Raw genomic sequence first — 24,278 nt, forward strand, 5'->3', positions numbered from 1 at the left:
AAATAAAAATTACATACCCATATATGTTGACAAAAGTACAGCTTAAGCATCAACCATCCACAATAAAATTGCATTATTAGGAAAAGTAATTGAAAGTTTTATAGGATAAAAAAGGACAGTAATAGAATTTTCCGTTCAATCTTTCTTTTATTCCATATAAAATAAGGGAATGAGTGAACTGATAATACACTTCATCCTCCCAAGTCCTAAACTCAACAATTCATTCGTTTTGAGACAAGGATCCTCCTCATACTATAAAGTAGTTGGTGCAGTTTAATCTTAAGGGAAGGAAGATAAAATAATACCTATAATATAACAAAGGAAACTGAAAAGGTTTTCCCAAAATTCAAGATACCGACTTGAGTAAAGATACAAGAATGATAACTGAAATCTTATCATGTGTTAAACTAAAGCTCTTCAACAAAAGCAGAAATCAAAACATAAAAACTTTAAAGTTTGACTGTGGAGGTTCAGCCATTTAACAACCTTTGGCATTACCCAAAATTTCCGAAAAAGAAGTTGAAAATGTTCTCCCTAGTAAAAGAAACCAAGAACTTTTCCACCAACATATTTTCTCCTAGCCTCTTCATGATCCATGATGCCCGCAGATGTCGTAAGAACAATGTATCCAAACTGCAAATTTGGAATCATTGGTTACACCAACAAAACATGATTTTCAGAAAAGGAAAAAATTAATTAGATCATATCGATTTCTTCATTAATGCAATTATTCCGTTAACATTTTTACTTAATTAACCAAGAATTTCACATGCTAACCTGTCTCGAGGGAAGTAATCTGGCAGTCCAGGACTCGATCTCTTTGACTCCAACATCGAAACGAGGGCTAATAACCCCACACTTGTTCAACCTGCCATTCAGTTCAACCACAATTTTTCCAGATCTGTGATCATCAACGAACTCAAATTCGCCAATATAACCTACAGTCCAAAGAAAATTTATACATATAGGTGAAGCTGACAAATTTTAACAGCATAAAACATGAATTTTAAAAACAAATGGGTGGAACACTAACCATGCTTCTGCATGACCAGAAGAAACTTGATAACAACCTTTGAAGAAGGTCTGATCATGACTTGTCTCTTTCCCCTCTTCTCAGCATTATACATGCTCTTAAGAGCATCATTCAGGACACTGACTCTCACCATTCTTACAAAGACAGGCTGCTACAAAATTACCCCGGAAATCAAATAATAAGAACAACAGCATAAACAGACTCAATTTTGCCGAGAATGGAAAAGATATTTATTGGTCACCATTAAATGGTATGTCATGCTTCTGGTAACCACTAAACATGACAGCATCAAGGACCAAAATAACTTTAACCAGAGAGACCTCATAGGATAATCACACAACTTCCAATTTTTATACCTACCACCATTTGATTGGTACCATTGAATCAACATGAATTACCGAAAGTGTGAATCCTAATTCCACTGCCATATATTTGTGATTGCTTTACAAATTAAATTCATTTAAGCAAGTACACTCTTGGTTTGATTAAGCCTAATTTGGCACGTCAGCCAACATCAGAAACAAGTTTCAAATAATCACTTTTGAGCGTGCAGCCGTGCACTGCTAGAAAATAAATTCCACTAGCCTTAGCAAAAACAATAACTTCTATGTTGCTAACTTGACACACAGGAAAATAAACACATAACTCTATCTGCAACTCAATAGACACTTTCTTGAACTAAATTACAATCAAATTACTTCTTTAATCTTAATGCCATAAAGAGATTGCGTATTTTATTCTTAGTATTATCCTAAAAGTTTTAATTTGTGAAAACACGCAAATACAGATAATTATGGTCGTATTCATATCATTGCAATTTTATAAACGCTCCTATTCAATTCGCCTACATTCACAGTGCATAATGTTTATACCAACAAGATATATATTTATTATCTTCTCACCTAAATTAAAATCTTCACACACATCCTCGTCTAAAAAGATAAATCGACATGGAAACTAGAACAAAAGCAACAACCATACAGAATACACCAATATAAACACATCTCATTACCATAAACAATGACAGAAGTAGCAGCTAAAAAATTAATATAAAAATACAAAAGCTTCATAGACGAAAGTAAATCTTCGTTTAAAGTTCTGTGGTTGAAGAATATGAGATCATACCTAAGAGTTGAAATGGGTTTTGGCCGCCCTGGTAACGATATGAGTGAAGAAGATACAAGTAATATTAGGGTTCGGCCTTGGATGTTCAACTTAGTAACAGTTGTCAGTTGGGCAGCGTTAAAACCAGAAGATGTAATTACTTTTATACCCTTTCTCTAAGAATAGATGGCGGGTTAGAAAAATAAATGTTTTTTCATTATTTTAATATCAAATAAAAATGATTTTTGATTCCAAGTATAAAACAAAACAGTGGTCGAGAAGTTAATCAATTAACTTTGAGAATGAATTTTTCTTTTCAAATTTATTAGAATGTCATTAATTAATAAATAAGAATGAATTATAGTTTTATGTTAACAATAACTTATAATGAATAATAATATTTTATATGTATATAGAAAATGTCTAATCAATGTTTTGAAAACCGGACCGGACCGACTGGTTGGATCAAGAACCGACAACCTCTCCGGTCTGATTCAGGTCATGGGGGTTTTTGTTATATTTTAAACTTGTAGGGATTAATTAAAATTTTCTAAGAATGTTTTGTAATATTTCAAATCTTTAAGGACTAATTGAACTTTTGGATATTATGAATATATTTAATTTTTTTAAGGGACTAACTTACAATTTTTAGGGATATTTTGGCAATATAGTAAAATTTAAAGGACTAATTATTTTTTTTTTTAAATTTTATTTGTTGTTGATGCATCGGTTCACCAACCTAACCATGAACCAAGCCCTTGACCAGGTCCAGGGTCGGTCCGATTTTCTAAACATTGTGTCTAATTCATCACAAATGTTTGTTAAGATAATATTATGTTACAAATTTCACATGTGTTGATGTGTATTACTTATTTTAATGCGTCATTTGAAATTATTATAGTTTAAGCCTACAAGAGTTTACTAAATTCATTTCAAAAGTAATTATGGCTCAAATTGATTATTAAATAATATATTTAATAAAAAGTTTTAAAAGTGGGTTTGAGTTGTTTTCAAGAAAAAAAATTGCCTATGGAAGTCTCAACTACAAAAATATTATAACAATTACTTAAAATTTTGCATTTTTAATACATAATTATTTGATTTATTTAATATTTTAACAAAAACATATTTTAAAATTTGAAATATATTAAAAAAAAAAAAAGACCATCGCAAACTTGATCAGCGCGATTACTCAGGTGCCGACTGCCGAGCTACGCTTTGGCCTAGCTGGCCAGCCCACCGAGGCAAAGAATGATTCCTTGTTTTGCAATATATATAATATATTTATGATAAATACTTATGATTTTACCTTAAGAAACTTATACATATATATTTTTGCAATTAAATTAGACGTGATTTATGTTCTAAATAATAGTATACAAATATTAAATTGGATTCTTACTTATTTATACTTTTAAGAGTTTGTTATTTTATTCTATAATCTTTTTAAGTTTTTTTTTTTTTTTTTTTTTAAACGACATCCTCCTACCAAAGTTTAGCTTAAAGACAATTTCACTTGGTGAATTCATGAACAGTCAAGAGGTAAAATTAATTATATATATATAAACCCCAAATTACTTCTCGCCCTCCCATTTTGTTCTTCCTCTTCTTCATCTCCCCCTCCTCTGGCGACGACGACCCTCACCGACCCTACCGCCAGATTCCCCTCAACCTCCTCTACAAACCCCACCCACCCCACCTGCCATTGTCCTCCAAAACGCCAACCACCACATCATTTTGTTGTTTCGTGCACTCCAAGCCCTTTTTCGGCCATTCTCGGTGTCGGAAATCCATCCCATCACCACCCAAAGTTCCATCGACCTCCCACCTCAAAAACCCTCAATACCTCGACCTCAACAACCCACCATTCGCCGTCCATTCCTAGTCTTAGGGTTTCGCAATTTTGGCGGAATTTGGTTTTTTTGAGATCATTTTTTTATTTTTTTTGTAAGGAGTTTTGTGTGTTTGTGGTTGATTGGAGTTTATTTGGGTTGGCTTGATTTCGGGTGTGAAGATTGAGCTATGTTTGTTTCCCTATTCAAACTATATGTCAATTAAAATACATATTTGTTTCAATATTCTCAAAATCCAATCATATTCTATTCAACTCAAAATATTTAGATTTTTTTAACCTCTTAGGTTTGCTAATTTAACTAAACACCTCAAACAATAAAAGTTTATAAATTCACAAAAAACATACCTACCAACCCACATATTGCCGCCTGCCAGCCACCATTACCGCAAGGTGGTCGGAATCTACCGGAATGGTGCATGACCGGCCAATCTGGCCTTTTTTGCCAGACCCACCATGGATCTGGTCGAAAAATGTCAGATCTATGGCCAAAGATATGGCCGTTGACGATGACCATATCTTAGCTATCGTTGATGGCCAAACGACAGCCAAGATATGGCCGTCGTCAACAGCCATATCTTTGGCAGTAGATTTGGCCGAAAAAGGTCAAATCGGCGTACTATCGGCCAGATCCAATCGGTCGTGCACCATTCCAGTGACTTCCGACATTTAATAGGTGGGTGGGAGTGTTTTTGTTAATTTTAAAACTTTTATTGTAGGGAGCTTTAGCTAAATTAACAAATATAGGGGGTTAAAATTAATGTAAATACGTTTAGAAAATGTTTTCCAAAAATTTACTAAACACATGTTCGAATTCAAATCTTATTTTCGTAATAACAACCCAACTCAACTTTTTCAAAAATACTATTTTACATACTCTACCAAACACAACCTAAATTTTTGCATTTTTTTTTGGCACACCACCTGCTCGACCATTTTCCCCAATCATCTCCTCTCGAACAGGTGAGGAACCTTTTGAAAGGCTGGCGGCGACGACAGTGGATTGGGTTGAGAGAAGTAAAAGGGTTGGAAGTGTTAAATTGAATTGGAGGCTGCTTTTGAGTTCTTTTTAAATTGGAGATTGATTGTATGGTGGAATCAAATTGGTTATTGATTGATTGAGTTTCTTTCTGACTATTTTCCCTGCCACTAGCCACCATTTATTCCGGCTATTTTTGGCTACATAAAAAATTATTATCCTATCATTCTTTAAACGGATTTTACTAACATATCTTAACAATTGGTGGGTTATTGTCATTTTCAAACTTATTGGGTACGAAATTGTCTTTAGAGCAAACTTCGGCTGGGAAGATATCATTATCCTTATTTTTATATTTTATAAAATGTCGTAACTTACTGTGTTCTCTCTTTTTATTTTCTTTCCTTTTTATATGTCCCTCATAATCGGTAAAACACACTAGGGTTGTGTTTGGTAGAGTATTTAAAATAGTATTTTTGAAAAAGTTTAGTTGGGGTGTTATTACGAGAATATGATTTGAATTTGAAAATGTGTTTGGTAAATTTTTGGAAAACATTTTCTAAAAATATTTAGATTGTTTTTTAATCTCTTACATTTGTTAATTTGGCTAAACACCCCTACAATAAAACATTAAAAATTAACAAAAACAACCCTACTCACCCATTAAATGTCGATAGCCAGGTGTGGCCGGAAGTCGCCATAATAGTGCACGACTAGCTAGATCTGGTTGATCGTGCATCAATCTGACATTTTTTGGCCAGATCTATGGCCAAAGATTTGGCCGTTGACGACTAGAGTTAACCACATATGGTCGTCAACAACGCTAGAAAATGCCAGATCGACGCACGATCACCACATCCAGTCGATCGTGCGTCATTCCGATTGATTTCGGCCACCTTTTGGCGATGATGGCCGGCTGTCGGGAATATGTGGGTAAGTGGGGGTGTTTTTGTCAATTTATAAACTCTTATTGTTGCGGGTGTTTAGTTAAATTAACAAACCTAGAGGGTTAAAAAAATCTAAATATTTTGAGTTGATTACAATATGATTGGTTTTGAGAATATTAAAACAAATATGTATTTTGGGTATGATTGAATAAGATAGGATTGGGGGAAAATGAAACAAACAAAGCCTAAATAATCAAGATTAGATGTAGTTATAATGTCATCAACAAGGTAATTAATTATGCTAAGGAGATCAAACTTTAAATATTCAAAATGCATTGACTAAATTATACAATTTTTTGTAATGAGACTCTAGAATTTTCTTCTTAAAATTTGTATTTTAAAAAAAAAAATCTTCTATTAGATTTTAAAAATATATTGTAATAAAACATAATTTCGAACTTGTAATATATGAGGTAAAATGTTTAATGAGTAATTGTAAAGCATATTATATATAAATAACGAAAGTTTTATTGGTTGAACATAAAATATATTCAGGCCTCCCAAAATAAGAATCCTAACTTCGCCCCTGGCGTTATTGACACCATTTCCGCTTCTAAATTATTTTAATAATTGTTATAAAAACTTATTTAAAAATGATGATTTTAGTTTTTTAATGTGCAATATATAGAAACTTTGAAAAACACAATAATTTAAAATTTTAACTATCTCTAAGTGATCGAGTAATTTGATAAGGACTCTTGATATATTACTTAAAATGTCATGAGTTTGACTCTCTTCTTAGTTATTAATAGGGGTAACCACTATAATTTTTATCTGATCGATAATTTCAAGGTCTTAAAAGATTAGTTGAGGTACGTATACTCTGGTTAGATACTCCTGATCATAAAAAAAATATATATATATATATATAAATTTTGATTTAAAGAGAGGCATTGTAATTTTTTTCTCAAGCCTGTTTATGCTAATACAACCACCATAAATGATAGTGATGTGTACATACCTTGTACATAAAACACAGATTGAGTTAGTTACAAAACTTTAATCATCAATTTAAAAATTAAAGTAAAAAGATTAAAACAAACATTTTAGTCAATAAAAAAAATTCGTCACTTTTAACTCCACCCTTGTTCTATGCTTATCCAACAAAATATTCCAAAATACAAACTAAATCATTTAAACCTATTCCCCTATGCCTGCTCTTTATCCCAAACACAAAACGAAAACAAAGGCTACGGCTGGTTCAATATTTTGGGGGGGTTTTTAGAACAGTATTTTGAAAAAATTGAGTTGAGTTGAATTATTTTATAAAAATATAATAATTATTATTTTGAGAGTTTAAATCCAGTAGAATTAGATTTTGAAGATATTAAAATAAATATATTTTTGAATTTTTAGGATACATAATGGAATATGACAGAGTAATAATAGCGAATAAAGGGCAGAGAAAAAAACCTTTCAATCCAAAAATATCCCTAAACCATAAACCCTCTTTCTTTCCCCTCGACTCAACCTTCAACTTACAAAAGCCCTAATCCAAAAATACTCACCATGAGCTCCTTCACGAACAGCACCAGCAATTTTGATAATCTCCTGCTTCAGACCTTGATGGGTCGCCTTCAAATCAGGCCAACAAACGGCAACGTTTCCAGTCCTTTCTTCACTCAGGAGGCCCTCGAAGACCTTCTCTTTGACGCAGCCAATCTCTCAGATTCTTCATCCGATGATGACTCAAACAAAACACAACTCTCCAAAGAAGAATCGAAGCTCGAAAAAGAGATAATCAAGATCATCCTGTCTAGTAAGATTGAATTGCTTAAGCCCAACTCAGGCCAAGCTGTTACGATTGGGGAACACCACATCTGTGTCGGATATCACGAGGAAACGGGTTCGGATTATCGGGTCTGGGAGTGGCACGGGCATATAATGTTTTTTGACGAGGAAAATGGGTACTCGCCTGAGTACATATATGGGAATTATTTTGAGAGGTTGCAGGGGAAAGTGACACGTGCCAGTGGCGCTGTTGAAAAGGAGAAAGAAGATGAAGAAGAAGAAGAGGAGGAAGAAGAGGAAGAGCAAGTAGGGAATTTGGGGTTGAGAGAACTGATTGATAGTACGGATACGAATGCGGGTCGGATCCTTCATCGGAATGTGAATAAGAGTTCTCCAAGGTTCGTGTGAAATATATATATATATATATTAAATATTTGTTTATTCTTTCCATTCTAAAATCACTATTACAATTATCATATTTTAGGGGCTATTTCTGCTGTGTTTAATTTGATTTAATTTGGTATGGTAGAGATGGTTTTATAATTAAGATTTAGTTATCGGTTGAAAACGTTGCAGCGGTTAATACTTTATGGTTGCCTTTGGTTGAGTGGGGGTCTTTGCAGTCATGGCATGCTGAACCTTTAGAGTGTTGTTGTTGGTGATGGTACCGTGTATCTCTAGTCCATTTTTTAGCTTTTATAGATGTTTGTGAAATGTTTAACATACAAGCAGGAATAAGTTTTTTTTATTTAATTTGATAAATCAAGAGTGATGTGTTTCTGAGTAAAGATACTTAATATTATTCATTATGTTTTGTTGTTTCTTTGAGTTCTTACTTTAATTTATTATTTTTTTATATGAACTGAAACGTCGAAAAAAATTCCCCCTTTATTTCTGAGAACAAATATTTATTGATGTGTCCTCTCTCACATGGTTTTCAAAATCTTGTGTTAGCCTTCATTCTTCTCAACTCTCTACTTTTCCTCCTAAAATCTACACTTTCATACACTTTAAGGAAAACAAACTAGCAAACATGTATTATAAGATTTCAGACCTATCAGTTCTGGTCTTTCCTGGTTTTACGAAAATTTATGTATATTTAAGTTCTTGCAATATCCTCCAGTGAGAGAGACATTCACAGCCGGTTAAATAGGAACGCTGTGAAAAGATGAAGCAGTCTAGCTCCAATATAAGTTTAATAGTGTCAATTTTATTCTATTTTTTTGTTTTAAATATATCTGGAAAAAACAGTGCATACATGGGTTGATTTGTTGATATTCAAATGTATCTGCATCAGTTGGATTTGCTTGTTCTCACATCACATGTGGGCACTCAACCTTGAGCTGATGCAAAACATTTGTACATTATGCATAGGTTACACTTCATGTATGCACGGTTTTTTCCAGATTTAATTGATTTCCCTCTCAACTTTATCCTTTAAGGACCACGCATAAGCTGTAGATCATGCTTGTTACAGTTCTTTCATCTTTAAAGTGATAATGCACAATTATTTAGATACGTCTTTATGAGTTTTTCATTGAATATCTTTGTCAATAAAAACCATGCATACATTGTAGGACACATTAAGAAAATGTTATTACCCTATAATTTCCATATCTTAAAGACTTTTCTGCATATTATGTGGTTTACTTATTGAATTTAACATGAATGCAGTGGGCTTTTGGGGGGAGATTCTAGAATTATAATTTTATTTTTTCAGTTGCTAGTTATAACATGTTTTGTATGTCACTTTTCTGTCGCAACATATTGACAATCAGTTGATGTTCTGAAAGAGTATTTGGTTTTCCTTTATCTACTCTGAAATTTACAGGTTTTAGTTAAGAGGTTTGTCTTCTGTCTGCACAAGAGGTTTTCAGTGTTAAACTGGATGGCTCCGCTCAGTGCCTTCGTCCAATTACTAATTAAAAGATTGTGGCAGCAGTCATGAATTTCCCCACCATTGCCGGAGCAGTTCCAAGGTTTCATCTGGTGTCTTAAATAGTTTCTATATTTGAATTTCAGAAACATGTTGGACAGCGTAGAAGATATTGGTTTTTCATGATGAGACTAGTCTCCTGATTTAAGAGCTGAATAAATGTGTGAATCATTATCTTTATTTACTTTGTAAAGACGATTGCTAATAGCACATTTTCACTCTCACTCTCCGCATGACACAAGTTTGAATGTCTTTTATACGCTATGTCAATAGGAGAGTGAATGGATGATGAATTTTGACACAAGTGATTTTGTTTCAAAATAGTATTTCTTTTAGTTCTACTTTCTCTTATCCTTTAATTTGGATGAGCATTAATTGTGTCCTGAAACTGAAATTTGTAGATTTTAATCTTACAGGATTTTCGCTAACCATATATGATTGATTGGTGTTTTCAAGATAAAAATTTAACCCCCAGTTTGTTTCACCTTTTTAAATCATTTTTCTGTTATTTTATTTGGATTAATAAATTTGTTTATCTATTGGGATCATAATTTTGAAAATCATTTTGAATCAAATAATATATTTTCTGTTGAAAATGAAAAGTGAGTGAGATTTGTTTTCTATTCTCTTATTCTAACATTTTTTCAACTCTATTTAACTAAAAATAACTACATTTCACAATAAAATGTTTATAAATTAACAAAAACACCTTTACTTACCCAAGTCACTGTTGGTCGTCGTCGTTGACATTGGAATGGTGTATGTTCGGTCGAATTTGGCCGGTCGCACGCAAATCTTGCTGTTGGTGGATCTGGTTGGAAACGATTATATCTAGGGTTAGATTTATGGTGGATCTGGTCGAAAACGACGACTAGATTGCCATTGACGATGACCAATTTTGGCTGTAGTTGACGGCTTTATTTTTGGGTTCTTAAAGTTTTATTGTTTTGGGGGAGACACTTTAGCTAAATTAACAAATATAGAGAATTAAAAAATATTCTAAATATTTTATCCAACTCTGATATAATTTTTAAATATTATACCAAACACAGTATCAGAATCTTATTCTATTCTATTTAATTATATTCTATCATATTCAAATAGTATTTATTCTATTCTATTTAATTATATTCTATCATATTCAAATAGTATTTTCTTATGTGAAAAATGGCAGTTGAATTATAAATAAATAGGATTTAAGTTCCTCAAATTAAAATGGTAAAGATAACCTATAAAGAAATAATATGTTGGCGTGAACCGGTACACAGCTTCTTGTGTATACTTGAACTATTACTTAATAAGAAAATTACCAAACATGACCGCCTAAAACTATAAAAAATAAAATCTGAACCGCCCATAGTTCCCTCCATTATCCTACACGAAATCCAATGCTGGTATTAATATCCACGTCAGCGATCTGCGTGAAACACTAACAACCAATAAGAAGCAACTTCGCCTCTCTATATAAAGTTTCCTTTACATCCGTCTTTCTTCGCCGAGCTCCTTAATTCACTCTCAACAATCTCCTCCAAACCTCTCTAGATCCTTCTCCCTTTTTTATTATCTTAGCAATGGCACCCAAGGCTGAGAAGAAACCCGCCGAGAAAAAGCCGATCGCCGAGAAGGTCCCAGCCGCCGCCGAGAAGAGGCCCAAAGCTGAGAAGAAGATCGCCAAAGAGAGTGGTGAGAAAAAGAAGAAGAAGATCAAGAAGAGCACTGAGACCTACAAGATCTACATTTTCAAGGTCCTTAAACAGGTTCACCCCGATATCGGAATCTCTAGCAAGGCCATGGGCATCATGAACAGTTTTATCAACGATATTTTCGAGAAATTGGCTCAGGAAGCATCCCGTCTCGCGAGATACAACAAGAAACCGACCATTACGTCGCGGGAGATCCAGACCGCTGTGAGATTGGTGTTGCCTGGTGAGCTGGCCAAACATGCCGTCTCGGAGGGGACCAAGGCCGTGACGAAGTTTACCAGTTCTTAATCTTTGTTTAGTTTGATGGGTATTTGACATTTTCAGATAATTTTTTTTTTTTTTGGCTATTGATGCTTAATAGATGTAATGCTTTCTGTGGACAGATTAATGAAAATTTCGGTTTCCCAAAGCTCCCATAACGTGTGATGAGAATGTGAATCTTGATGATATGGTTTTTAAATTGATTGGATGTGTTTGGGTGGTATTAGTAGATGGGTGTGATTATTTGATTGAGAGAATGAGAGGGATTGCTGTTGGTGGAGATTGCACTTAAGATTTTTTTCTTTTTCTGTTCTTTTTTTGTTTATGGAGATTGGCGACTTTCCTAATAATGGTTGAATGACAAACTCCGGGTTCTGTGGACGAAGAGTTGCGATGTCAAGAGGAACTTGGGACTCAGGATGTGCGATTCTAGGGATATGGCTGTTTGGTCCGACCCTCTATTAGGTTATGAATATATGGTTGTTTGGCCTAAACCTTTAATAGATTGTGAAACACAGCCGCATTTAGTTAACTAATATTTCGAACAATTTATTTGAGTGCATACTGAAATATCACAAATAATGTTGTGGTTTTGGGTTGAGACTATATCATTCAGCAGTGTGGATCGTTGGTGGCTTTGAGGAAGATTTAACCTGAGTTGGGTTTAGGTTATGGTAAATTGATGCGAAACCATGGCTTGAGAAAGATTTAACCTGAGTTCAGTGTTGGCTATGGGAAATTGATATGAAACCATGGCCTGAGAAAATTCAATCTGAGTATAGATTTTAGCAAATTGATATGACCATAGTTTGAACCTGCGTTTTAGTTTATGGGAAATTGAGATGACCATGTGATATGAACGTGTTCTGAAGTAGATAGGCGGAAGAAAATTAAGGAAATTGAGGATTCAATTATCAGTTTCTGATACTAGAATAATGTAATGTAATATTTTGACATTTCCAACAGGAGAGTTGATTAATATTTGTTTACAATTCATTCAAGAGTAAACAACATTTTCCCACCCAAAGTTTGGCGAATCTACAAGTTCTCACCCATGGTTTCATAAATTTCATATTCCCATCCTTAAATTAATAGAAAACTTCAAAATAACCATTCACTTCTCAAATTCATGCGATTTCAGGCCTTCAGCCTTGTTCATGGCACAGTCGAGCTCTCTCGACACCACCATTACAATCCTGTCAACTCCCACATCAAAACCCCTAATCTCCCAACTTGATTGAACCCTCAATCGTTGGCCATCGCTCTTAGTTTCAATCGGTGTTTCATCCAAATTTCGGCAAATCTTGGCACCGGAAACCACCCCTGACACCACCAATAGCATCATTGGCTTTCCTCCACCAAAACCCCCAACAGCTCCGATCGCAATTGCCCGCTGATCATTGTTGCCTCTCCCTTAGGTTTTCGCGTGTTGTCGCGCCTTTCTAGCCAAATTCCGGCACCTCGCCGTGGTGCACTCAGGTGGAAAAATTAGGGTTTTTGGTGAGGAGGATAAGAGGATGCTGATGGTGGTGTTAGGGAGGTCCAATGGTGTCGGAATCCTAGTTAGTAAATACTAGTACGGCAAAAAAAGGGTACGAAAATTTTACGGGTATGATACGGCAAATGGTGAAAAATACGTTTGTAAAAATTCGGTTATAAAATTCGGATACGAAAAAAATACAATACGGGTTTATACGAGTTTAATACGACACATTGTCAATAATACGTTTTGAAAAATATGGCAATATCAATTCTAGTTTTAACACTTTTCATGGGCCACTTAATTAAAATCTATATAACATTTCAAATATACGGGTACAGCAAAAAAAGGGTACGAGAATTTTACGGGTATGATATGGAAAATGGTGAAAAATACGTTTATAAAAAGTCAGCAAAAATTCGGATACAGGAATAATTCGCGAATAATACGGCTGAGGCATATAATTCGCGAATAATACGACTGGGCTTATAAAATACGGCTGTTCGTGAATAATACGTGAATTATACGAATGGGTGTATAATTCGCGAATTTACTAACTAGGGCTAGAATTAGGCCGGATTTTTGGCTTAGCCGAGATCTCTTGTGGGAGTTATTTTAAGAGAAAACTAACGATGTTAATTTAAGGGTGGGAACTCAGATTCGCCAAACCTTGGGTGGGAAAATGTTATTTACTCTTCCTTCAATTAATAGGAAAATGGGTGCCTAGACAGTGAAAAGAGCAACAAAGTTCATGCTTCATTTTCACGGTAAGAAAACTACATGATGAAGTTCATTATGGTACCTTTTCTTAAGAATCTATTATCCTTATTTTTTGCTCTAGTACCACAAAATTATGATTCTCCATTATACATCCCTTCAATCTAGGGGTGCGTGGGTCTGGGTATGCGCCAAAATCCCACGGAACTGGATTCGGAACTAGTCAACCAGAATCAGAATCAACTGGTTCCGAATCCTAAATACCTAGAACCCGGACCTAAAAAACATGTTCCAATTCGGGGTAATTGGAAAAATTACGAATACACCCTTTTAGTTACAAAAATAAAAAATAAACTCTTTGAAAACATTACAAATACACCCTGCAATATGTTTACAGAAACTACAAATGTCATTGTTGTCTCAGGCCAAATCGACATGCTTTTGGCGTCATCAAACACCCCTGACATCACCATCATACTCCCCTCAGCCCCCCGACCAAAACCCTTTTCACCTCCCACCCGTTCACCTAGCCATTCGTCGGCCACCAGTCACTGCCCACTGTATGGCCTAAGCGATTCAAGCCTTTTTCGGTCGATTCTATCATCGAAAATCACCTCTGTCACAACCAATTGATTCATTGAAATCACCTCTCCTAAACCCCCAACAACCTCGACCCTGGTAGCCCATCGATCGCCACCCTCCTCCACCTAGTGTTTCGCTTGAATGATGAATTGGTTTTGGTTCAATGGATGGTTGTTTGTTGGGATTGGTTGTGGATTTGGGTTTTGGATTGTTTGTGTGACACTGTGACTTGTGTGTTTGATTTTTCCGATCGCCGACACTCCCCAACTCCCTCACCTTCTTCCTCTTGCTCAACAAAAGGCTGTAACCACCTACTGCCCAACAACCCAGATTTTTAGACTCAGTTCCCAGTTTTGGTTCCGATTTCTAAAGTGGTGGAACCAAAACCGAAACTATAACCAACACCCTGGATACCCACGGCCCACAGGTACCGATTCTACCCTAAAATCTTGCCCACCCCTATTTCAATCTGCTTCATTTTACTTAAGTAGAAGCAGATGCCATTACCAATTGACAGTCTATGAAGGACACTTTTAAATAATATTTGTAGGTTTATTGTTCTCCTATTGTTTCTCTCCATTTCTTTTCTCCTGTCGTTAGATATAAACAGTTGTAATTTGAACTTTTGCCAATTTTGATATAAACTTGTTATTAAATCCCTTTGCTAGTTATGGATCAAGAATCCTCTTCTACTTTCCAAATCATTTATTTCTCAAATTCAGCTATTTGAGGTAACATTTTACCACAGCTTATTCAATAATACCTAGTCAAATAATATTCTTTCAATTTTATCCAGCGCAAAACACTTCACATTCTAGTTAGTACTCATATAGTCATATTTTACAAACCAAACATAAATTTAAGTTTACCAAACAGGTGTTTTCAACCTATAAAATTGTACTTTCAGGTTATTTATCGATGACTTTAAATTAGCCTCAATTAACATATGTTTTAGTTAATGAATCTTTCAATTATTCATGCAATAAACAGTTAAACACAGGCAAAGTAATCAAATTCTCCACTTCAAAGAATAAAAAGAGCATATTTACAAAAAAAAAAAAAAACTTGAGTTGCAAAGTTTCACCACCAAATTCAAACCAAAACAAGAACAGTACAGCCAAATGAATAATATTACTCGTCCCAAAAATCTATACCAAGTAATGTGTAAATCACTAAATCTTATGTGGTATTGACATACAAACAAAGTGATGATTTGGTGAATGATATAGCAATGCCATATAAGATAACAAGTCATTTGGGATAAATTTTCTGTGACACCTGGGATATGTAACATTTCTCCAACTAAATTAGCAGCTCCAATTACAAATTCATACACATCTACTACATGCACATGAGTGAAATATGTACAACCACCACCAAGTAACACAACACTTACAAATGCATCAATAAATGAAATTTTGGAACCATTGTGTTTCATTCATTCCAAACAAAGTTCTACACATACAGCAAATAAAACAGTACAATGATCCTAATCGCTACCAACATGAACCTTTCCTACAAGTCAAATACATGTAAGGAAGTTACAATACACATAGAAAGACAATAAGAAAGACTTAAAACCTAAGCCTTCTTCGGGGACTTGGTAGCCCTGGATGGCGATTTTGTCTCCTTGGTTGTTACTTTCTCAGATTTCTTGGGCAGAAGAACCGGGTTGATGTTCGGCAAAACACCACCATGAGCAATAGTCACACCGGCAAGAAGCTTCCCGAGCTCCTCATCGTTCCTTACGGCCAAAAGAACATGCCTTGGTATGATCCTGTTCTTTTTGTTATCTCTTGCAGCATTACCAGCCAACTCAAGAACCTAAACAAACTCAAAACAATGATTCTTCTCAGATGCACGAGATCCAGTCAAAATTAACTCCTTTATTTCTATAGATCAATATTATTTCCACATTTTAGCTCTAGGTTACTCTAACAAACATGCTTCGTTTTAACTTAGCAAATCCAAAATTAATCAAATCTCATCAACCAAATAAACCCTAGAAATTAACAATAAAGGTGTCCAGAAACACAAATTTGTATATAATTTATAAATGACTTCGAAAGTATAACTGACCATGAATGAATAGAGAAAAAAAAAAAAAATAGATACTGAAATTAGTACCTCAGCAGCGAGGTACTCGAGTACAGCGGCAAGGTAGACCGGAGCGCCGGTTCCCACGCGCTGAGAATAGCGTCCCTTCTTCAGGTAGCGACCGATCCTGCCGACCGGAAACTGTAGACCGGCTTTTACTGACCGGGACACCGGCTTCTTCTTTGGACCACCTCCTTTCCTTCCTCCAGCTCCTTTCTTTACTTTTCCTCCCGAGTCCATCACTTAAAAGTTCAAAAAATATAAATATATTTTCTCGAGAAACAAACAGGGAATTTTATGCAGGATTTAGAGAGCGAGATGTAACTCATCTGAGGGGTAGATGGTAAAATTTATATGAAGCTGGTGAGAAACGGGAGACGGCCTTGGTTTTGGATGGAGTGGTTGTCACCATTGGATTAGACATTTAATCGAGGGTCTAGAACTGATGAGATGGCGATCCGTGTGATCTAAAAGGGACAAATGAGGTGAGGGGAGAAAACAGAGTGGGTTTGGTTATAGATAAGGATTAAGAGCGAGCCGGTCCACTGTTCTTTTTTGCAGTGAGTGGATTGGAGGGAATCAACTAGGTCACATGATGTGGTAGCATCCTAAGTTATAAAAAGAAAAATTTAATTACTAATGTTTATATAAAATTTTACATATTATCAAAAAGAATTGGAGGAGATGAGCTTAGTATTCTCTACCCAAAATCTACCTTATTCGCTTCAATATTATTTATATACTTTTAAATACACAAATGATTTATCGAGCTTATATATATAAAAATCATTGTTTAGGGTTATTATCCCTCCCTCCCCTGAGGTTTGCATTTTTTTTATGAAACCCCATAAGTTTAAAATAGCTTCCCTCATCTCCCCTAAGATTTAAAAAATCATTGTTAGGTTTAGTGTATTTTTCTTAAAGTAAAATTCCTCTAAACCGCCTACATATATCTATATTACAAAAAGTCCCATTGGATGTTTGAAATTGTTCTCAACCCCCTATCACTAAAACCAAGTTACTCTCAACTCAAAACCAATTAATACCTTATTTACCCCTAATCCCACTAAAATCAAAAAATTAATAAATAAAATTTTCTTTTTGCTTTCACCAAAAAATAAAAAAAATTCGTAAATACAATTATACTCTAGGGATTTTTCTAAAATATCTGTATATTCAGGGTGTTTACCTGTTTTTCCGGTAAAGAATTTTGTTAGCAAACAGTTGATACTTACTTGATAGGGCAGGTATTAGAGAATATTGAAATCAAAGGGGAGGTTAGAGAAACTATTTTAAACATGTGGGTAGAGCTGGGCATTTGGGACCGGGGCTAAAAGCCTAGCTCGAAAACCCGGTCCTAGGACCGGTCCTCGAGAGGACCGGACGTAGGAAGCTTGGTCCCAAAACGGGACCAGGCCTAAGGAGGAAGGCCCGGGCCCTCCTCCAAGGCCTGGGCCCAAAAAAATTTGAATTTTTTCAATATAGTCCCCTACCAAATTACATAAACCCCCATGTTAATTTGAAAATAAATATAAATTAAGAGGGCTAAAATGAAATTTTATAAAATTTATAAAATAAAAATCTTCTAGGTCTAAAAAATTTATAAATTTTACCCCTAAAAAAATACTAAAAACCCCCCATAAAATTTCATTTTGCCCCCAAAATATAAAAAAAATTGAGGGGGGAAAAAAATTATCCAAGCCCCATGGGACTGGTCCTAGGACCGGTCCTGGGCCCATAGGACTAGTCCCTACCAGGCCTAAGGCCTGGTCTGGGTCCTAATTTTTCTCATGGGCCTAGGACCGGTCCCATTTGGAACCAATCCCAAACGGGCCCAGGCCTGGGCCTGCTTGGGACCGGTCCTGAGGTTGGCCTGAGGGATTGTTTACTATACTTAATAGAATAAATAAAAATAAAATTACACTTTATTTAAAAAATAAATGTAAGCTATTATTATTATTACATAATTTATTCTCATCTATAATTTGGTAATTTATTTTAATATTTTATATTAATTTTATGTAACATCAATTTTTACTAACAAATTTTATATCGTGTTTATGTGTTATTTAATTCTTTCCACCAATGATTGAGGGTGAGCGGTTTAGGGTACTCTGCAATTTTCAGAGAAATCAGAACCGCACAGTGCAAGTTCCCAAAAAAAGAACCGAAACCGAAATCACACACTGTAGATTCTTAAATTTAAGGAACCGAAACCTAAACTGTAGGTTCCGTTTCCTTTTCCGGGTATCCTATAAAAAATCAATTACCCCTCTATTGGTTTAAAAAATGACAAAAATACCTTAAAAGTTTAGAAATTCACCCTTAACAAAATTTTGATTACTCATTCATTTGTATCCGATGTGACTCATAAATCCTCTAATTTCTAGGCAACACTTGAATTCAATCAATTTATCACAATTCACATAAAATTTCTCAATCAAAACCAAAACACAAACAATTAATTAAATTAATTAAATAATCATAATATAAATCTATAATTTAATATTATAATTAATTATATTTCTAATCATTTAATTAAGTATTGTACTAATGTTTATAATAGAATATTATAATTAATTAAGTAATCATACTATAAATCTATAATGTAATGCTATAATTAATTAAAATTTTAATCATTTAATTAAGTAATGTACTAATGTAGTAAATTACTAATGTTTATAATGTAATGTTATAAATTTATAATTAATTAAGTAATCGTTTAACTATATAATGTTATAATTAATTAAGTGATTATAATATAATATAATGTTATAATTAATTCAGTAATTATTTAATTATAATATAATGTTTTAATTAATTAAATTTCTAATCATTTAATTAAGTATTGTACTAATGTTTATAATATGATATTATAATTAATTAAGTAATTATTTGTTTGTAACATAATGTTATAATTAATTAAGTAATCATACTATAAATTTATAATGTTATAATTAATTAAGTAATCATATTATAAATTTATAATATAAAGCTATAATTAATTACATTTCTATTCATTTAATTAAGTATTGTGTTAATGTAGTAAATTACTAATGGTTATAATATAATGCCATAATTAATTAAGTAATCATTTAATTATGTAATGCTATAATTAATTATGTGATCATACTATAATATAATATTATAATGAATCAAGTAATCATACTATAAATTTTTAATATAATATTATAATTAATTAAATTTCTAATCATTTAATTAAGTATTGTACTAATGTTTAAAATAAAATATTATAATTAATTAAGTAATCATTTATTTATAACGTAATGTTATAATTAATTAAGTAATCATACTATAAATTTATAATATAATGTTATAATTAATTAAATTTTTAATCATTTAATTAAGTATTGTGTTAATGTAGTAAATTAATAATGTTTATAATATAATGTCCTAATTAATTAAGTAATCATTTAATTATGTGATCATACTATAATGTAATGTTATAATGAATCAAGTAATCATACTATAAATATTTAATGTAATATTATAATTAATTAAATTTATAATCATTTAATTAAATATTGTACTATTGTTTATAATGGAATGTTATAATTAATTAAGTAATCATTTAACTATAATATAATGTTATAATTGATTAAGTAATCATTTAACTAATAATATATTAATGTTTATCAATTTATTATATATAATTAATTAATTACTAATTTATTATAGATATACATACTTAGAACTTGATAATTGAAGTAAATAACTAAATATTATATTATTATTTAATAAATATACTATTTTATTCAAAAATAATTATTTTAATAATATTAAAACACTTTTAATCGGTCCTAATTCAAATTATACATTTAATTAATCAAAACTTTAATATTAATATATTAAAGTTTTTTATATGGAGTAGTTTATAATTCCTAGTTAGTAAAAACGCGTATTATACGCGAATTGTACGGACAGCAGTATAATTCACGTATAAAATACGCGTATACATATTTTATAAAATCTGTCATATAATTCACGTATAATAAGGTTTCACGTATAATAAGGTTTCCCGTATAATTTGCGATTTTTTGAAAAAAAAAAAAATCTCACACCCCCAAAACGACGTCGTTTTGGTGGGTTTTTACAAAACATTAAGACAAATCTCATTCAGTCGTTCTTCTTCAGTTCTTCTTCGGCAGTCAGCAGTTCTTCTTCCTCAGCTCAGGCTCAGTGCTGGTGGGAGAATTCGATTGAAGAACTTATTCAGATGAGGAAGGCTTCTCAGGCTCAGTGCTGGTGGGAGAATCTGATTGAAGACCTTAGTTTGCCACAGCTTGAGCAGTTAAAAGGGGCGCTAGAGGAGCCGAAGAAGAATGCGACAAAGCAAGCTGAGAAGATTATGATCCAGAATTCTGGTCCTCCACAATTTCTTGGAGCGAGTTCATCAAGTGGTGGAGGGATTAATCTTCCATTTGATCTTCAGTCTGCTGGCTTCAATCCGAATATGATGCCTCCTCATGGATATAATCATCCTGGATTCAGACGTATTTTACTGAAATCCTTGATGGTTTAGAATGTTGAAAAGGGTGTCTGCCAGAACACAGTTTGTTTAGTTTATTCATGCCTCAGGGTGTTTGAGTCTTTAATTTTATTTATCATAATGTGTCTGTCATTTGGTTTGAAACATGTTTGGTTTCTTTTAATATTTTATTTATTTGCATACTTTAAATACACAAATGATTTATCGAATATATATATAAAAATCATTGTTTAGGGTTATATCCCTCCTCCCCTGAGGTTTGCATTTTTTTTATGAACCCCATAAGTTTAAAATAGCTTCCCTCATCTCCCTAAGATTTAAAAATCATTGTTAGGTTTAGTGTATTTTTCTTAAAGTAAAATCCTCTAAACCGCCTACATATATCTATATTACAAAAAGTCCCATTGGATGTTTGAAATTGTTCTCAACCCCCTATCACTAAAACCAAGTTACTCTCACTCAAAACCAATTAATACCTTATTTACCCCTAATCCCACTAAAATCAAAAAATTAATAAATAAATTTTCTTTTTGCTTTCACCAAAAAATAAAAAAAATCTTGTAAATACAATTATACTCTAGGGATTTTTCTAAAATATCTGTATATTCAGGGTGTTTACCTGTTTTTCCGGTAAAGATTTTGTTAGCAAACAGTTGATACTTACTTGATAGGGCAGGTATTAGAGAATATTGAAATCAAAGGGGAGGTTAGAGAAACTATTTTAAACATGGGGTAGAGCTGGGCATTTGGGACCGGGGCTAAAAGCCTAGCTCGAAAACCCGGTCCTAGGACCGGTCCTCGAGAGGACCGGACGTAGGAAGTTGGTCCCAAAACGGGACCAGGCCTAAGGAGGAAGGCCCGGGCCCTCCTCCAAGGCCTGGGCCCAAAAAATTTGAATTTTTTCAATATAGTCCCCTACCAAATTACATAAACCCCCATGTTAATTTGAAAATAAATATAAATTAAGAGGGCTAAAATGAAATTTTATAAAATTATAAAATAAAAATCTTCTAGGTCTAAAAAATTATAAATTTTACCCCTAAAAAAATACTAAAAACCCCCCATAAAATTTCATTTTGCCCCCAAAATATAAAAAAAATTGAGGGGGAAAAAAATTATCCAAGCCCCATGGGACTGGTCCTAGGACCGGTCCTGGGCCCATAGGACTAGTCCCTACCAGGCCTAAGGCCTGGTCTGGGTCCTAATTTTTCTCATGGGCCTAGGACCGGTCCCATTGGAACCAATCCCAAACGGGCCCAGGCCTGGGCCTGCTTGGGGCCGGTCCTGAGGTTGGCTGAGGGATTGTTTACTATCTTAATAGAATAAATAAAATAAAATTACACTTTATTTAAAAAATAAATGTAAGCTATTATTATTATACATAATTTATTCTCATCTATAATTTGGTAATTTATTTTAATATTTTATATTAATTTTATGTAACATCAATTTTTACTAACAAATTTTATATCGTGTTTATGTGTTATTTAATTCTTCCACCATGATTGAGGGTGGACGGTTTAGGGTACTCTGCAATTTTCAGAGAAATCAGAACCGCACAGTGCAAGTTCCCAAAAAAAGACCGAAACCGAAATCACACACTGTATGTGTAAATCACTAAATCTTATGTGGTATTGACATATAAACAAAGTGATGATTTGGTGAATGATATAGCAATGCCATATAAGATAACAAGTCATTTGGGATAAATTTTCTGTGACACCTTCTGGGATATGTAACATTTCTCCAACTAAATTAGCAGCTCCAATTACAAATTCATACACATCTACTACATGCACATGAGTGAAATATGTACAACCACCACCAAGTAACACAACACTTACAAATGCATCAATAAATGAAATTTTGGAACCATTGTGTTTCATTCATTCCAAACAAAGTTCTACACATACAGCAAATAAAACAGTACAATGGTCCTAATCGCTACCAACATGAACGTTTCCTACAAGTCAAACACATGTAAGGAAGTTACAATACACATAGAAAGACAATAAGAAAGACTTAAAACCTAAGCCTTCTTCGGGGACTTGGTAGCCCTGGATGGCGATTTTGTCTCCTTGGTTGTTACTTTCTCAGATTTCTTGGGCAGAAGAACCGGGTTGATGTTCGGCAAAACACCACCATGAGCAATAGTCACACCGGCAAGAAGCTTCCCGAGCTCCTCATCGTTCCTTACGGCCAAAAGAACATGCCTTGGTATGATCCTGTTCTTTTTGTTATCTCTTGCAGCATTACCAGCCAACTCAAGAACCTAAACAAACTCAAAACAATGATTCTTCTCAGATGCACGAGATCCAGTCAAAATTAACTCCTTTATTTCTATAGATCAATATTATTTCCACATTTTAGCTCTAGGTTACTCTAACAAACATGCTTCGTTTTAACTTAGCAAATCCAAAATTAATCAAATCTCATCAACCAAATAAACCCTAGAAATTAACAATAAAGGTGTCCAGAAACACAAATTTGTATATAATTTATAAATGACTTCGAAAGTATAACTGACCATGAATGAATAGAGAAAAAAAAAAAAAATAGATACTGAAATTAGTACCTCAGCAGCGAGGTACTCGAGTACAGCGGCAAGGTAGACCGGAGCGCCGGTTCCCACGCGCTGAGAATAGCGTCCCTTCTTCAGGTAGCGACCGATCCTGCCGACCGGAAACTGTAGACCGGCTTTTACTGACCGGGACACCGGCTTCTTCTTTGGACCACCTCCTTTCCTTCCTCCAGCTCCTTTCTTTACTTTTCCTGCTGAGTCCATCACTTAAAATTTCAAAAAATATAAATATATTTTCTCGAGAAACAAAAGGGGAATTTTATGCAGGATTTAGAGAGCGAGATGTAACTCAGGTGAGGGGTATATGGTAAAATTTATATGAAGCTGGTGAGAAACGGGTGACGGCCTTGGTTTTGGATGGAGTGGTTGTCACCGTTGGATTAGACATTTAATCGAGGGTTTAGAAGTGATGAGATGGCGATCCGTGTGATCTAAAAGGGACAAATGAGGTGAGGGGAGAAAACAGAGTGGGTTTGGTTATAGATAAGAATTAAGAGCGAGTTGGTCCACTGTTCTTTTTTTGCAGGGAATCAACCAGGTCACATGATATGGTAGCATCCTACGTTATAAAAAGAAAAAATTAATTACTAATGTTTATATAAAATTTTACATATTATCAAAAAGAATTGTAATGGAGGAGATGAGCTTAGTATTCTCCACCCAAAATCTACCTTATTCGCTTATTGCTTCAATAGTATTTATAAATAATACTACATATACATCATTTACATACAACATTTATTATACAATATTATGTGACAAGAT

The 24,278-nt window shown here is 33.8% G+C and overlaps 5 protein-coding genes across 6 annotated transcripts; 2 read left to right on the plus strand and 3 right to left on the minus strand.

The window, feature by feature from the left end:
- Positions 1-311: 311 nt before the first annotated feature.
- Positions 312-2,266, minus strand: LOC116134438 (40S ribosomal protein S15a-1-like). Of its 2 annotated transcripts, none has more exons than XM_031420115.1 (4): positions 2,159-2,266; positions 1,034-1,184; positions 778-938; positions 312-633 (listed from the first exon to the last, which is right to left on the minus strand). In XM_031420115.1, the coding sequence occupies exons 2-4, from the start codon at positions 1,164-1,166 to the stop codon at positions 535-537; spliced, it is 393 nt and encodes a 130-aa protein (XP_031275975.1). In that variant the 5' UTR covers positions 1,167-1,184; positions 2,159-2,266; the 3' UTR covers positions 312-534. The 2 variants fall into 2 exon arrangements, with proteins under 2 accessions (XP_031275975.1, XP_031275976.1); XM_031420116.1 differs by having other exon boundaries at positions 1,034-1,181; positions 2,159-2,265.
- Positions 2,267-7,325: 5,059 nt separating this feature from the next.
- LOC116134434 lies at positions 7,326-9,903 on the plus strand. The gene is made up of 2 exons (XM_031420110.1): positions 7,326-8,044; positions 9,478-9,903. Exons 1-2 carry the CDS (start codon positions 7,425-7,427, stop codon positions 9,482-9,484), a joined length of 627 nt encoding a protein of 208 aa, XP_031275970.1. The 5' UTR covers positions 7,326-7,424; the 3' UTR covers positions 9,485-9,903.
- A 1,143-nt stretch (positions 9,904-11,046) lies between these two features.
- LOC116134440 (histone H2B-like) lies at positions 11,047-11,699 on the plus strand. Its single transcript, XM_031420117.1, has one exon. The coding sequence runs from the start codon at positions 11,154-11,156 to the stop codon at positions 11,571-11,573; it is 420 nt and encodes a 139-aa protein (XP_031275977.1). The 5' UTR covers positions 11,047-11,153; the 3' UTR covers positions 11,574-11,699.
- Positions 11,700-15,859: 4,160 nt separating this feature from the next.
- On the minus strand, positions 15,860-16,677 carry LOC116134430 (histone H2A-like). Its single transcript, XM_031420107.1, has 2 exons — positions 16,453-16,677; positions 15,860-16,149 (listed from the first exon to the last, which is right to left on the minus strand). Exons 1-2 carry the CDS (start codon positions 16,660-16,662, stop codon positions 15,907-15,909), a joined length of 453 nt encoding a protein of 150 aa, XP_031275967.1. The 5' UTR covers positions 16,663-16,677; the 3' UTR covers positions 15,860-15,906.
- A 6,084-nt stretch (positions 16,678-22,761) lies between these two features.
- LOC116134425 (histone H2A-like) lies at positions 22,762-23,824 on the minus strand. Its single transcript, XM_031420099.1, has 2 exons — positions 23,508-23,824; positions 22,762-23,204 (listed from the first exon to the last, which is right to left on the minus strand). The coding sequence occupies exons 1-2, from the start codon at positions 23,715-23,717 to the stop codon at positions 22,962-22,964; spliced, it is 453 nt and encodes a 150-aa protein (XP_031275959.1). The 5' UTR covers positions 23,718-23,824; the 3' UTR covers positions 22,762-22,961.
- Positions 23,825-24,278: the final 454 nt, after the last annotated feature.

The sequence above is a fragment of the Pistacia vera genome, unplaced genomic scaffold, assembly GCF_008641045.1.
Source record: "Pistacia vera cultivar Batoury unplaced genomic scaffold, PisVer_v2 Contig288, whole genome shotgun sequence".
NCBI lineage: Eukaryota > Viridiplantae > Streptophyta > Magnoliopsida > Sapindales > Anacardiaceae > Pistacia > Pistacia vera.